The sequence below is a fragment of the Dama dama genome, chromosome 1, assembly GCF_033118175.1.
Source record: "Dama dama isolate Ldn47 chromosome 1, ASM3311817v1, whole genome shotgun sequence".
Taxonomy (NCBI): Eukaryota; Metazoa; Chordata; class Mammalia; order Artiodactyla; family Cervidae; genus Dama; species Dama dama.
In genome coordinates, this window is record NC_083681.1 from 32,439,772 (window position 1) to 32,452,682 (window position 12,911).

A 12,911-nucleotide genomic window follows, 5' to 3' on the forward strand; every position below is an offset into this window, starting at 1 on the left:
AGGGGACCTATGTGTCTCGGCAGCCCTGGGGGCTTCAATTTGTGTAATAATCAGAAGAGCCATAGTCACCTTCCCTGGTAGCTCAGCTGGTAAAGAATCCTGCAATGCAGGAGACCCCAGTTCAATTCCTGGGTCAGGAAGATCCAGTGGAGAAGGGATAGGCTACCCACTCCAGTATTGTCAGGCTTCCCTTGTAGCTCTGATGGTAAAGAATCCTCCTGCAATGCGGGAGACCTGGGTTCGATCCCTGGGTTGGAAAGTTCCCCTGGAGAAGGAAATGGCTACCCACTGCAGGATTCTGGCCTGGAGAATCCAGGGACTATATAGTCCATGGGGTAGGAAAGAGTCGGACACGACTGAGCGACTTGCACCTTCACTTTCACATTCACCTGGCCTGAAATGCCCACACCCCCTGCCCCCCTCTGCCCGCCTCTGCCCCCATCCCCTGTGCTGCAGTCACACTTACCAACCTCTGCCTTGGCTCTGAGGGAAGGTCGTGGGTGAAGGTGGCCTGCCTGGGCATCCTTGCCTCTGTGGGCACTGTCAAGTCCTCCATGTTCTGAACAGCAAATAAAGGCTTAGAGCTAAGCCAGTATTAAGCTGGACAGAAAAGAACCTAGCTCCAAAGCTCACCAGGATTTCAAAGACTGCACTCTCCTCCCTTACACAGTGTAAGCACAGCTTCATCTGAGGTCTGTGAAAGACACCAAACCACTGCCCCATTCTCTCTCTACCCTTTGTGGCCCGGACTGGGGACCGACCTAATGCCTCTTCCCTTTGTCCAAGTGTCACAGAGCTGACTGTCTGTGGCCATGCTGCCTAAGGGCCGGGTAACACCTCTCCTTGGGTCCCGGGAGTGAAATGCTGTGATAACGGGAAAATACAGACTCACAGAGCTGTGGAGTTGGCCAGATGCCAGCCATGCACAAAGTCCTCACTTTGACTTCATTCTTTCCCCCACTGAGTGATGGCTGTGGGTTTCATCTACAGGACAAATCCAATCTCCTTATACAGACTGCTGTGCATTTTAATGTGCCACTGGACATATATCAATCTAATGAGATGGGGATTTGGCCTGGGTGATAACAGGGGAAGTGTTGCATAGAGCGGGTTTATTATATCATCATTTTGCAAACAAAATTATCTCAGAGAGTCTACCTTTTGGTCCAAGCCTCCTCTATTCAAAGGCATTTCCCCCTCATTTATTGGAAGGCTGAGAAAGCAGAAACTGGAAATTATACTGAGTGGAGGCTGTTACAATATATGCAGCCTGGGTTAGTGCCAAAGAGCACTGAGGTTGGAAGGGCCTGTTTTCAAGGCTGATGCATATGACCTACTGGGAATGTGAATACGTCTATTATCTCATTCAGGGGCCATATTCCCAACAGGTATGAAACAGAACTGCCCGCTGAGACCTAATTGTTCCTGTTGGGCAGATAGTGAAAGGACTGTCACGGGGTAGCCCTGCCTTTTGCCTCGGCTCATCTGGCAGCCTTGCTCTCTGCATTAGGTATTCGAGTTTTTTTTTAATTTTATTTATTTATTTATTTTGGACAGAGTCAGATCTCAGTTGCAGAATGTGGGATCTTTGGTTGCAGTTTATGACCTTCTCTCTCGTTAAGCTGTACGGGCTCAGTTTCTCTGCGGCATGTGGGATCTTAGTTCACCAACCAGGGGTTGAACCCATATTCCCTGCATTTGAAGATGGATTCTTAACCACTGAACCACCAGGGAAGTCCCTAGGTATTCAGTTTTACAAACATTTGAGAAATCTTTTCCAACTACAGTTTCAAACTATAGTTATTTTCCTGGCATATGATATTGTTTACACTTCTTAACATTGCATCTTTGATATTTTCCTTTTCAGACATTCTCAATGTACAGATGCTTCTACCTTATCAACCTGTGCCAGCTTTTTCTAGTGTCTCTGTTCCCCAGGAGGCAGAGATGAGAACGTAGTCTTATCTACTTTCTCCAGGGTGGAGCACTGAGACAGGAGGAAGTTAGGTCGGCGGTCTGGGCAGTGGATGGCAGACTTGTGACCACTGCTCGGTTCTCTTGACTCCGACCCCTGACCAAGGACTGGATCACAACCCCCAGCCCAGAGGTGCTCCCATGTCCATTGAAGGTTGATATGAAGAACTGGCAGATTTCAAGGGTTTTGGTGGGGGGAAATCATTCATTTAGGGAAATGGTTTTAAAGACTGAGCACCTTCCAAATAAAGAGAAGTAAGTATTTTAAAAATGAGCACTTCCCAGTTGTGTCAGGACGGGAAGTATATGGAAACTCTCAGTATTTTGCACTCAATTTTTCTGTGAACTTAAAACTGCTCTAAAAATAAAGTTTATTAATTTTTTTAAAAAACTAGAAAAAAGAATTAGCACATTGCTTAGAACCATTCCCCTCCCCACCTCTTTCTCCTCCTGACCCAGATTTTGTCAAGAAGTTCTGTCCAGTGGATAAAGAGTGAGGAGGGCTAGACTTAGACAGGGCCTAGGGTGGGTCAGGAAGATCTTTTGGAGAAGGAAATGGCAACCCACTCCAGGTTTGGGAATCCCATGGACAGAGGAGCCTGGTGGTTGCAAAGAGAGGTACACGACCGAGTATGGAGCAAAAAGCTGAGGGGAGAAGGTAACTCATGTAGATGTAAGTTCTGCTTGAGTAGTGTCTGCAGGATTTGTGAGCCCACGATGGTGCCGAGTCAGAGGTCAGCCCTTTCCAGCATCTTCCCAGGGAGCCTGGGACTGAATTCTGTGGGCCTGCCTTCTGATTCTTTTCTGGCACCTACTTGTTACCGGAAGGTATGTGTATGTGGGTCTGGCTGCTCACCGCTCAAAAGACAAGAGACAGGCCAGGTTGGTAGAAAGGAACATTTGCTTTATTTCAGATACCAGCAACTGGGGGGGGGTGGGGCAGACACCTGTCCAAAGGTTGATTACCCCCTTCCCTGCTGCCGACAAGCAGCGGGTGAGAGCCTTATAGACAGAGTTGGGGTTGGAGGGTTACTTACAGAAACAGCACAGTCATCCTAAGAGGCATCTTCAAACTGGTCATCAGTGATCTGACCAGCACCATCTTGATTGTTTTAGGTACAATTAATCTTCAGTTCCAGGGTCCATTTGTTCCCATTTCTTTGTGGTTCAGTTCTCGGAATTGTAGCAACTCCTGTCCTTGGTATAATCTGGTCATCACGTGGTTAACTTTTCCACCTGCTGTTTCAGTATCTATAAGACAGCTCACAGGATATGGCTCAGAATATTATCTATAGCCCTTGAGAAAGAACTAAAGGTCCCTGATTATGTTTAATGACTACATTATTATTGTTTAGCCTCCTTTGACTGTTTTCCTTTGTTTCCACATTTCTCGCTTCTCTGATTAAACTCATTCTTTGACTGAAGTTTTCCACAGACAAAGGCAGGCGGGAGACATGGTGGACTAGGGGCAAGGACCATGGGGTTCTGCTCCGTCTCACAGTGAGTCCCCAACAACTGCTCGTTGAATGAGCGGATGAGTGAATGAAGGAACACATTGGCAAATGAACCAACAGTGTTGCTGAGTTACCTGAGGGGGCTGGGCCTTCTTTCTGAACACCCTTCCTCTTAATGTCAAAAGGAAGGCAGGGCAGCTGTGTGTCCTGGCCTTTCCTGTGGAGTGGAACAACGTGTCTTTTCTTGAATGAGAGTGTGCTCACCAGCCGCGGAGACAGTGTTGCCAAGAGCTTAGCCTGGATTCACACACTTTTGGCTTGGAATCCCAGCTTCACCCTTGAGTTGCTGAGTGATTGAGATGAATCGTCTAACTCCTCTTCAGCCTCAGTTTCCTCACTTGACAACAGAAAGCAGCACTTCGAATCTAACAGGGGTTTCTGTTGTGGGTTAAATGGTACAAGGCAAGTAAAGCTTTTAGCCTGATGCCCAGCATAGAAGGTAAATGGTCAATAAATGTTAGTTCTGCTGTCCTTACTCCGCAGGACAGTTCCTTCGGCGAGGGGAGGTGTTCTGGGATGACCTGAACTGCACCATCAAGTGCCGCTGTCTGGATTTCAACAATGAGATCTACTGCCAGGATGCCTCCTGCAGCCCCTACGAGGTGTGCGAACCCAAAGGCAAATTCTTCTACTGCAGCCCAGTGGAGACCAGCACGTGTGTGGTGTTCGGGGAGCCGCACTACCACACGTTTGATGGCTTCCTCTTCCACTTCCAAGGCTCTTGTGCCTACCTATTGGCCCGACAATGTTTGCAGACCTCCAGCCTCCCCTTCTTCAGCGTGGAGGCCAAGAACGAGCACCGGGGGGGATCAGCCGTCTCCTGGGTGAAGGAGCTCTCGGTGGAGGTGAATGGCTACAAGATTCTCATCCCCAAAGGAAGCTATGGAAAAGTCAAGGTGAGACCCTCTCCATCCTCCATGGGGAGATGGGGAAGCTGGAGATGCTTCATCCTTGGGAAGACCTTCCCAGATCTACTAGTTCTGCTGTTTGCTGTTGGTACCAAAGACTTGCATGGCTCTTCCTGCCTTGCAAATACCTTGTAAAATTTTTCATGAGGCTAAAGTTTGTTTGTGCAAGAGCTAAGCTTTCTCTTGGACACATCTATCTGCTGGGTATCTTAATGTACATTTAAGTTCTTAGTTTTCTTATACACACACACACACACACACACACACACACACAAACACATGTACATCCAAGCTCAGAAGTAACTGGGAATAGAGGTAAATTTAGTTTCTCATAGACCTGGCTTGAAACAGTGGTAGCCACATGGCCATGCCCTGGAGTCAATGTAAACACAACATACAAACCCATAATTCACTACAGTCTTTGATTAATAATCCTTACCCCACCCACTCATTCTGTTTGCCAAAGAGCTGTGGCTTCATTCTCAGAGACACCCCTAAATTGATTGGTGTGTCCACAGGCACTGTCTGTCCAGACAGCTAGAGTGGGCTGGGTGACTTCTTTAGTGAAACCTGGATGGAAAGTTACAGTAATTGCCCAAATGCTCCTTTAACACACCCCCCCACTCCTGCCTGGAATGTGAGAGAACACAATCTCTATGGTTTGGTTCGGTTTGGTTTGTTTAACCTATGCAAATGATTCTCGTCCCCAACCACCTGGATATCAGGACAGGGCACTGACAAAAGAGAGAGAACAAAAAACCACTAGCAATTACTCAATTTGTGGAGGCCCCAGTTTTCATGATGTTAATGAAGACCCTGTGACAGCCGTGTATTTATTCAAGCAGTAATAACCAGGACCACAAGGGGCTGATTGCTGCAACCCCATGGAGTCCTTAATCCCCTAGCACGGAGGTCATCGCAGAGATTACAAACCAGAACACAGGATGCCAACACAGGGAGGTCTTTCTTTTTATTTTAAATTACGTTTTGTAGTTTTAATTGATGCAGTGTACCCAACAAAAGGCAGGACGGAGGAACTAATTCCACTTTTTCTGGCTCTGCCCCTCCTAGGTCTGTGCAGCGTATCAGTGTCATAATTAGAAAAGTAGGCTATTACTGTGGTTGAAATGCCATTTTGCTTGTTATTTGGTTAGTCTCCCTAGAGACAGCTCTGTAAATCAAATCAAAGGTAAGAATTCGGCTGCGGAAGTTTGGAGTTTTTCCCTTTTAAATTTCTCTTGTGCTGTCGAGCAGGACATTTGTCCTTGCGGATAGATGCTAACATTTCCAGCTAGAAAAATGCTCACTAGCTCTCCCCTACCCCCTTGTCTTGTGGGGATCATGTGTACAATATCTGTAGTTGAAAAAGAAAGCTTCATGCTTTATTCCTATTTTCCATTTTGATTAAAATTCTTTTCCCCTCACAGTCAGACTCCTTTTTTTTTCAGAAGGAAAGGGGCACCACCAGCGCTTTCAGGCCCAGCAGCTCTGCTAATTTTGTGTGGCTCTCTTCCATCGTCCGAGTGGAGGGCACGGATTCCTCAATTTTCTGTAGCGACAGGGAGGTGTGGATGTGAATGTAAATGTTTCAGAAAGAAAAGGTTATGTGATTCCAACTGCAGGCGAACAATGGCTCCCTTTTCCTTTTGCCAAATGGCTTCCAAGCGTCTCTGAATACACCTGCTCTGCCGGGGGAGGGCGGCTCCGTGGATGGCAGCGCCCCCACCCAGGGTGACGTGGGGACAGGCAAGGAGGGGGTGTGAGGCAAGAAGGAGCCTGATTTGCCTGCGAGGCAGCCGACTTCCAGACATGCCAGGCCGGCAAACAGATCTTAGGAACAGATCGCCTTTCTCCATAAGCTGGGGTTAGGAACTGGGTTCTGAATATGCATTTGCCCCCTTTGAAATATTCTTAAGTGACAAAATAAACAATTTAGGATTGTATATGTTAATAGGGGCAAAAAACCCCAAAAACCCCAGCTAGCACCCATATATAGAAAATGCCTCCTTCTAGCTAATACTTATCAGTTTTCACCTTTCTCCCTCAGATAAAACTGAGTGGTTTAGGGTGCACCAGGGAGAAGAGGGCCGATGCCAAATAGCTCGTGGTGACAAAGAGATCAGGCTCTGGGGTCAGACCTACTCAAGTCCTGTGCCACCACGCCAGCTGAGAGGCCTCTCTGAACCTCACTATGTCCATCTATAAAATGGGGTCATTGTGTTGTGTCTGGAAGGCAGGGCTCTTGGCTATAGTTTGGACTTGACTCCCTCTATTGAGCCCCAGACAGAGGCAGCAGGGAATAGTCGAAAGTGGGAGGGTCCTGTCACCCGCAAATTATGCAAGCCTCGAACCTCAGTTTCTCCATCTGCAAAGCAGGGAGATTATAAAGACCTTATTAGATTTTTCTGAGGATGAAATAGGACAGCCACATGTGTGACAGCTGGTACCAAGCCTGGCACATAGTAGGCACTCTCTACACACTTGTTCCCACACTGCCATTCCCACCAAAATCTATTCTCACCTAAGACCTGTCCTTCTACAATGCTACCTCTCCCTCCTCTTCTGGGAGAAATATGGTTGGGGTGTGTGTGTGGGGGGGGGGGGGGCTGTTGCCTGGAAAACAGGGAGAGGAAGAGACCCAAACAGGGAGACTCATCAACATTGGCTCATCGGAAGCTGAGGACTGGGACACCAGGAACGAAATAAGAAGCCATGTGATGGAAAGAGTCCCTGGAGCTCCTACCCTGAGCTCTGTGGGGTACAAGCATAGGACTCTAACATGTGGTTGAAACTGAGACAAGTATGAGAGAGGAAGGAGGCACAATGACCACTTATGTCAGGAAAAATACCTAGGCAACAGTGATGGTCAGCGTAGGGCCACAGGTATTCTGAGTGGGACAAGATCAGCTGCAGAGAAACCAGGGGGGCAGTAGCAAATCCAGGCACAGTCCCCGCTCTGTGGCTGCTGCTCGGAGACGCAATAATTGTCCTTTTTTGAGCAGAAGCTGAGTGAGAGGACAGGAGGACATTCAGCGAGGGAGGTATTTGGCATTTACGATTATACCACCTTGGAGAAGATGTCCCTCCCTACGTCTCAGCACAGAACAATACACAATAATCACCCAGCGCTCTTGCTGGGTGACCTCCCTTAGAGCATGGCTCTTCTCCTCTTTGCGGGCTAACTTGCTACCTGGGAGATAAGGATGAATCAGTCAATTCTAGAGGATTTTTTTCCTACTTCTAACTCTCATTGGATGGCTTACATCTCAAGCCTTTTTTTTGTCCCCTCCCCCCCATTAAGTCTTACTAATCTCTAGGGACAGAGAATTGCAATTGGCATTGGCATGGTAAACCTTGGGAGCAATGCCCAGTCAGTTTGTTGTCTCAGATCCTAGACAACCTAGAGAGTAGCAGCAATGGCAGTACTAAAGACCCTTGATGTTTCCATGTGCCATAAACCAGGACAGGTCAGGGCAGCCTGGACAAGCAGTTATGGTCAGCCCACCCAGGACTGTTCTAGGACTAACCGTCTATCCCAGCCCTCAGAAAGTGATGTCTGGAGGTGCCAGGCAGGTAAGTGTGAGAAAGAAGAAAACAAACTCTACTGAAGGCTTATCAAGCCACTTACGGGATTCACTCTTGATTCTTTGCCCATTTCTCACCCACCTCACACCCCACACACACCCTGCAAAAAGCCCCAGGCCCTGTGGAGTATCCTCCACCAGCTGGCCCTTCTCCACGTCTGTGGGCAGGTCAGGCCTTGCCCTCCATTGCCCCTGGCCCCCAACACCAGTTACCTGCCTGATTTTTCTGTTTTTAATCTCCACTTGGGCTTCCCAGGCAGCTCAGTGGTAAAGAATCCACTTGCAAGAGATGTGGGTTCAAAAAAAAAAAAGAGATGTGGGTTCAATCCGTGGGTTGGGAAGATCCCCTGAAGAAGGAAATAGCAACCCACTCCAATATTCTTACCTGAAAAATCCGATGGACAGAGGAGCCTGGCGGGCTATAGTCCACAGGGTCGCAAAGAGTTGGACTCAACTGAGCGACTGAGCAAGCACGCCATCTCTACCTACTTCAATACATCCTTCCCACTGGCCAGAATGGACTTCCTCAAATGCAAGTCTGACCATGTCATTCCCTTGCTTAAAACTTTTCAGAGCTCTTGCTACAGAAAAGAAATCCAAGTTGTTTTTTGCTTTAGTGGGGTTTCGTTTTGTCTTAAAAACAGACTTTTTTTCTGAGATCTGTTCCCAACACAGAAGCCAGAGCAATTCTCCCAAAACGGAAGTCAGATCTTGTCCATCTTTTGCTCTGCACGCCCTCTCGGCTTCCCTCAGAGACACAGCCAAAGTCTTTACAATGGCCAACAAGGCCCTGCCTGTTCTGGCTGCCCTTATCTCTCTGACCTCACTGACCACTGCCCTCTCCTGGCTCTCCACTCCAGCCACATGGCCCATGTGTCCCCAGTGTGCCCAGCACGCTCCACCCCAGGGCCTGGCTGTACTCTCTGCCCAAGCCACTCACCCCAGGTAATGGCATGAATTCCTCCTCATCTCAAAGGTCTCCTTCCCCAGGGGGCCTTCCCTGAAACTCCTATTTAAAATCAAAAACTTTTTAGCACTTTGGACCCACATTCCCAGCTTTATTTTCCTGCAGAACAGTTTCCTGATGTTGTTATCTATTTTCCTTATTGGTTTTGTTTGTTGTTGGTCTCCTGAAGGGAAACAGATGTTCTAAGAAGCACATTTTTGTCCCCAACTCTTAGAACAGAGCTGGACACACAGAAAGGGCTATGTTGTTGACATCTGTTGAATGAACAGACCCTGCTTGTGTCTCCACCTTCTTCTCCAGCCACCCCTTCCCTCTGCAGTCCAGCAACACCCAATGACTGTCCTCATATTCATGTAGCTCTGTCTAAGCATGCAACTTCATTCTCTTGTCCTGGAATTCTCTGAGCCCTACTCTTCCTTCAGCCACTTCTGTTTATCTCTGAAGACTTGGGTCAGACTTGATTGCCCCTAAAAAGCTGATATGAATGCCCCCTCCCCAGGCTGGATCAGTGGTCAGGTACCCCTCTCTCACTGCATCACTGCATCACCTATGAATGCATATTTTAACTGGTAAATTAAAACAATTGATATCTGTGTCTCTCTTCCTCAGGAGACCAAGAATTCATCAGGGGCAGGGACAATTACTTTTTAAGATTCTTTTTTCTCAACACCTAACATAGTGCTTGGTACCTAGTAGGTGTTCAAATTTGTTGTGTTGAATGATGACATGACAAAGTCCTGGTATCAGGAAGTGACAGGGTGAAATACTCAGAAAATAACACCAGGGCAGCCTCAAAGCTTGATGGTGTGGGACGGTTTATAGTGCCCCTGCCTGCTGGGAGGAGTGTCCAGGGGTGCCAAAGGCAGCGCAGGAATCATGGAAAGTATGTGATTTGAGCTGAGACTTAAAGAATGGACTTCGAGGAGAAAAGAGGAAAAGCCAGGTAACTAGTTTTTCGAGAAAAGACTTGAAGCTGGCCTGAGAGCCAGGTTTCCCAGGGGGTGCAGTGGTAAAGAATCTGCCCACCCATGCAGGAAATACAGGACATACGGGTTCGATCCCTGAGTCAGGAAGATCCCCTGGAGGAGGAAATGGCAACCCACTCCAGTATTCTTGCCTGGAAAATCCCATGGATAGAGGAGCCTGGGGGGCTACAGTCCATGGGGTTGCAAAGAGTCAGACATGACTGAGCATGCACACGTGCCTTGAGAGCCAGGCAGGAAGTGTTGACCACCAGCTGGTCCCCAGAGGGGTCTAGAGTGGCATTAAGCAGTGCATATCTGTCACAACTCAAATGCCAAGGGTCGCGGGGGCCTCCGCCTTCCTGGGAGGCAAGCCCCGCCCTCTGGTGCCTGAGCAGCTTGGGGGCCACGCACTCTGGGGCCCTGAGTTGCTCCTCCTCCTTTTCCTGACCTCAGCTGGACCTGCTTCCCTGGCCTCCGCTCACCTGCCTTTTCACTATTGCTGTTGTTGGCAGGTTAATGACCTAGTGGCTTCTTTGCCCGTCACCTTAGAATTGGGGGCGGTGAAAATCTACCAGAGTGGCATGTCTACTGCCGTGGAAACGGATTTTGGGCTCTTAGTGACATTTGACGGCCAGCACTACGCCTCCATCTCCATCCCAGGCTCCTACATCAACTCCACGTGCGGACTCTGTGGGAACTACAACAAAAACCCTCTGGATGACTTCCTGCGCCCTGACGGCAGGCCGGCCATGTCAGTCCTGGACCTGGGAGAGAGCTGGCGGGTCTACCACGCCGAGTGGAAGTGCGACTCGGGCTGCGTGGACAACTGCACTCAGTGCGACATGGCCACCGAGGCCCTCTACTTTGGTCCCGACTACTGCGGCTTCCTCAACAGGACGGACGGCCCCCTGTGGGAGTGTGGCACTGTTGTGGACCCCACGGCCTTCGTGCATAGCTGCGTGTACGACTTGTGCAGTGTGAGGGACAACGGGACGCTCCTATGTCAGGCCATCCAGGCCTATGCCCTCGTGTGCCAAGGCCTGGGCATTCCAATCGGAGACTGGCGCATCCAGGCTGGGTGTGGTAAGCTGGCATCCCGTCCACATGGAAAGCCGCTCGTGTGCAGGGGGGCTGGGAGAGGGTTTCCAGGCTCCTCAGAGAGCTCCGTCTTAAGACACATTTCCTGAGGGTCAGGTTGAGGTTGAAGTATCGCAAATGATAAAGAATGAACTATAAAAGGATCTTGACTTTCTCCCCATCCAAAATGGTGATCAGAAAACAGGAAACCAGTAATAAGCATCTGTGGTCTGGAGACAGGCAATGTGTGGCCAGAGTAGGGCCATTAGCAGTAGTGGCCAAGGCAAGGTTGAGGGGGGCGGTCCAAGCTGGAGGTGTCTACCTCCAAGGCCATTGCAGAAATGTGGACGCTGGCCTGGGGAATCAAGACCAGATTTGGGGGAAAGAATGCACCATCCAGATATTTATATAGAAACCACGGCATTTTTGCCTTTGGCTCTTCTTCATTTGCAGTCCCTTCAGGTTCTATGACTCCTGCTTTGGAGCATTTCAGCTGTCAGAGAAGGGGCAGTAGGCAGGGCAGGTAGAGGCTTTCCAAAATGCTGGGTGGTGAGGAAAAGCCCCGACAGTGTGGGAAACCCTCCTGTCCCCTTGGAATTACACTTTTGGATTGAGTGTTTGGAACCATTTAGCTGTTTTATGGTTTCCTCCTATGCAACTTTCTCTCTGTAACTACTCTTCCTAGTAATGTAAATGTTAAAAGCCAGCAAACAAAAAAACCAAATCACCTGTTGGAATTTTGTTTCTTTCCTAGTCCTTGGTTTTCTCCACAAGAGTAAGTAGAAAATTATACCCCATGCATTTGAGAGTGCTATTACGGAGGTGAGATTTTTAAAGTTTCTTTCAATTCCAAGGCCAGAGGGCAATTTTTTCCTATCAGTTTTCATTGGCTTCGTAGAAATTAATATGCATCAGAATCAATTCTTTCAGAATTAATCAAGCTATTAAAAGACAATATATTTAAGTTTTGTTTTTTATTTTTTTGTTCTGGGGACTGGCCAGCCTCTATAACGCCTGAAGTATCCAAATGCTGATTCAAGCTGAGACTCACTATGACTTCTCTTTAATCCTTGTATAATCTAAGAGCATCCAATTGCCTAAATTTTTGCCTATCATGGCTAATTTTTTCCAGTGGTACTGCTTTCCTACCCTCCACATTACTCTCTCTCTCTCTTTCACTTCAGTGGGATGAATTAGATTTAATTCAGAGAACTAGTCTACCAGGCTCTTGAGCACCCGCCTGTTGGATTCAACCAGACCCAAACCAGAGTCAGGTGTTCTTAAAATAAGAATTGAATGCTTCGAAGGCAAGAAGGGCCTTTGGAAGTCATCTAGTTCCAATCTAGTCTCCTGGGGGAACGGGCACACAGGTTCTTTTCAGATAGCCAAGATTCTTTCTTATTTTTCAAATCCCAGAGAATTCATTTTCTGTCTCCTTCGGTCCCTGTTCAAAAATTCACTTTTCAAATTCCTCCTCTAAGAGTTACCTTTTTCATGTCTCCTGCAAGTTGGATTTATTTCCTTCTAAGAATGGGGCGTGCTCTTTAAAATCAGACCAACTTATACGCCCATCAGCTGAATATCTTACACCTTCTCCCTGGTTGTAGATCACTCAATACTAAACCTGTATTGAATAATGGGTCAAATCTAGTTAGGATAGTAACCTGAAGTTTTCTTCCAGTCTTTCTTCCATCCTTTTTGTTTTTCTTCCATCTTTCTTCCAAGATGATCAAATGAGGTTCTAATCCATCTCGCAGCTCAGTAGTTATTACCAAAGGAGCTGAGCTCCTCACTACAGACACAAGCTCAGTCTCCCTTCCCCCAGCGAATGCCGGCTAGACCCTCCTCCAGGAACCAACCGGTCCGGAAGGGGCGTTCTTCCTCCAGGCCACCCGCGTCGCCCTCCGTGCGTGGTGGAGCTG

The 12,911-nt window shown here is 48.1% G+C and overlaps 1 protein-coding gene across 1 annotated transcript in view; it reads left to right on the top strand.

Annotated features, from left to right (window-relative positions):
• The window catches only part of TECTA (tectorin alpha), an 81,234-nt gene that overhangs the window by 12,430 nt on the left and 55,893 nt on the right, over positions 1 to 12,911 (top strand). Inside the window, 2 exon segments of the mRNA XM_061146158.1 lie at positions 3,972 to 4,384; positions 10,425 to 10,995. Coding sequence (XP_061002141.1) covers positions 3,972 to 4,384; positions 10,425 to 10,995 — 984 coding nt within the window.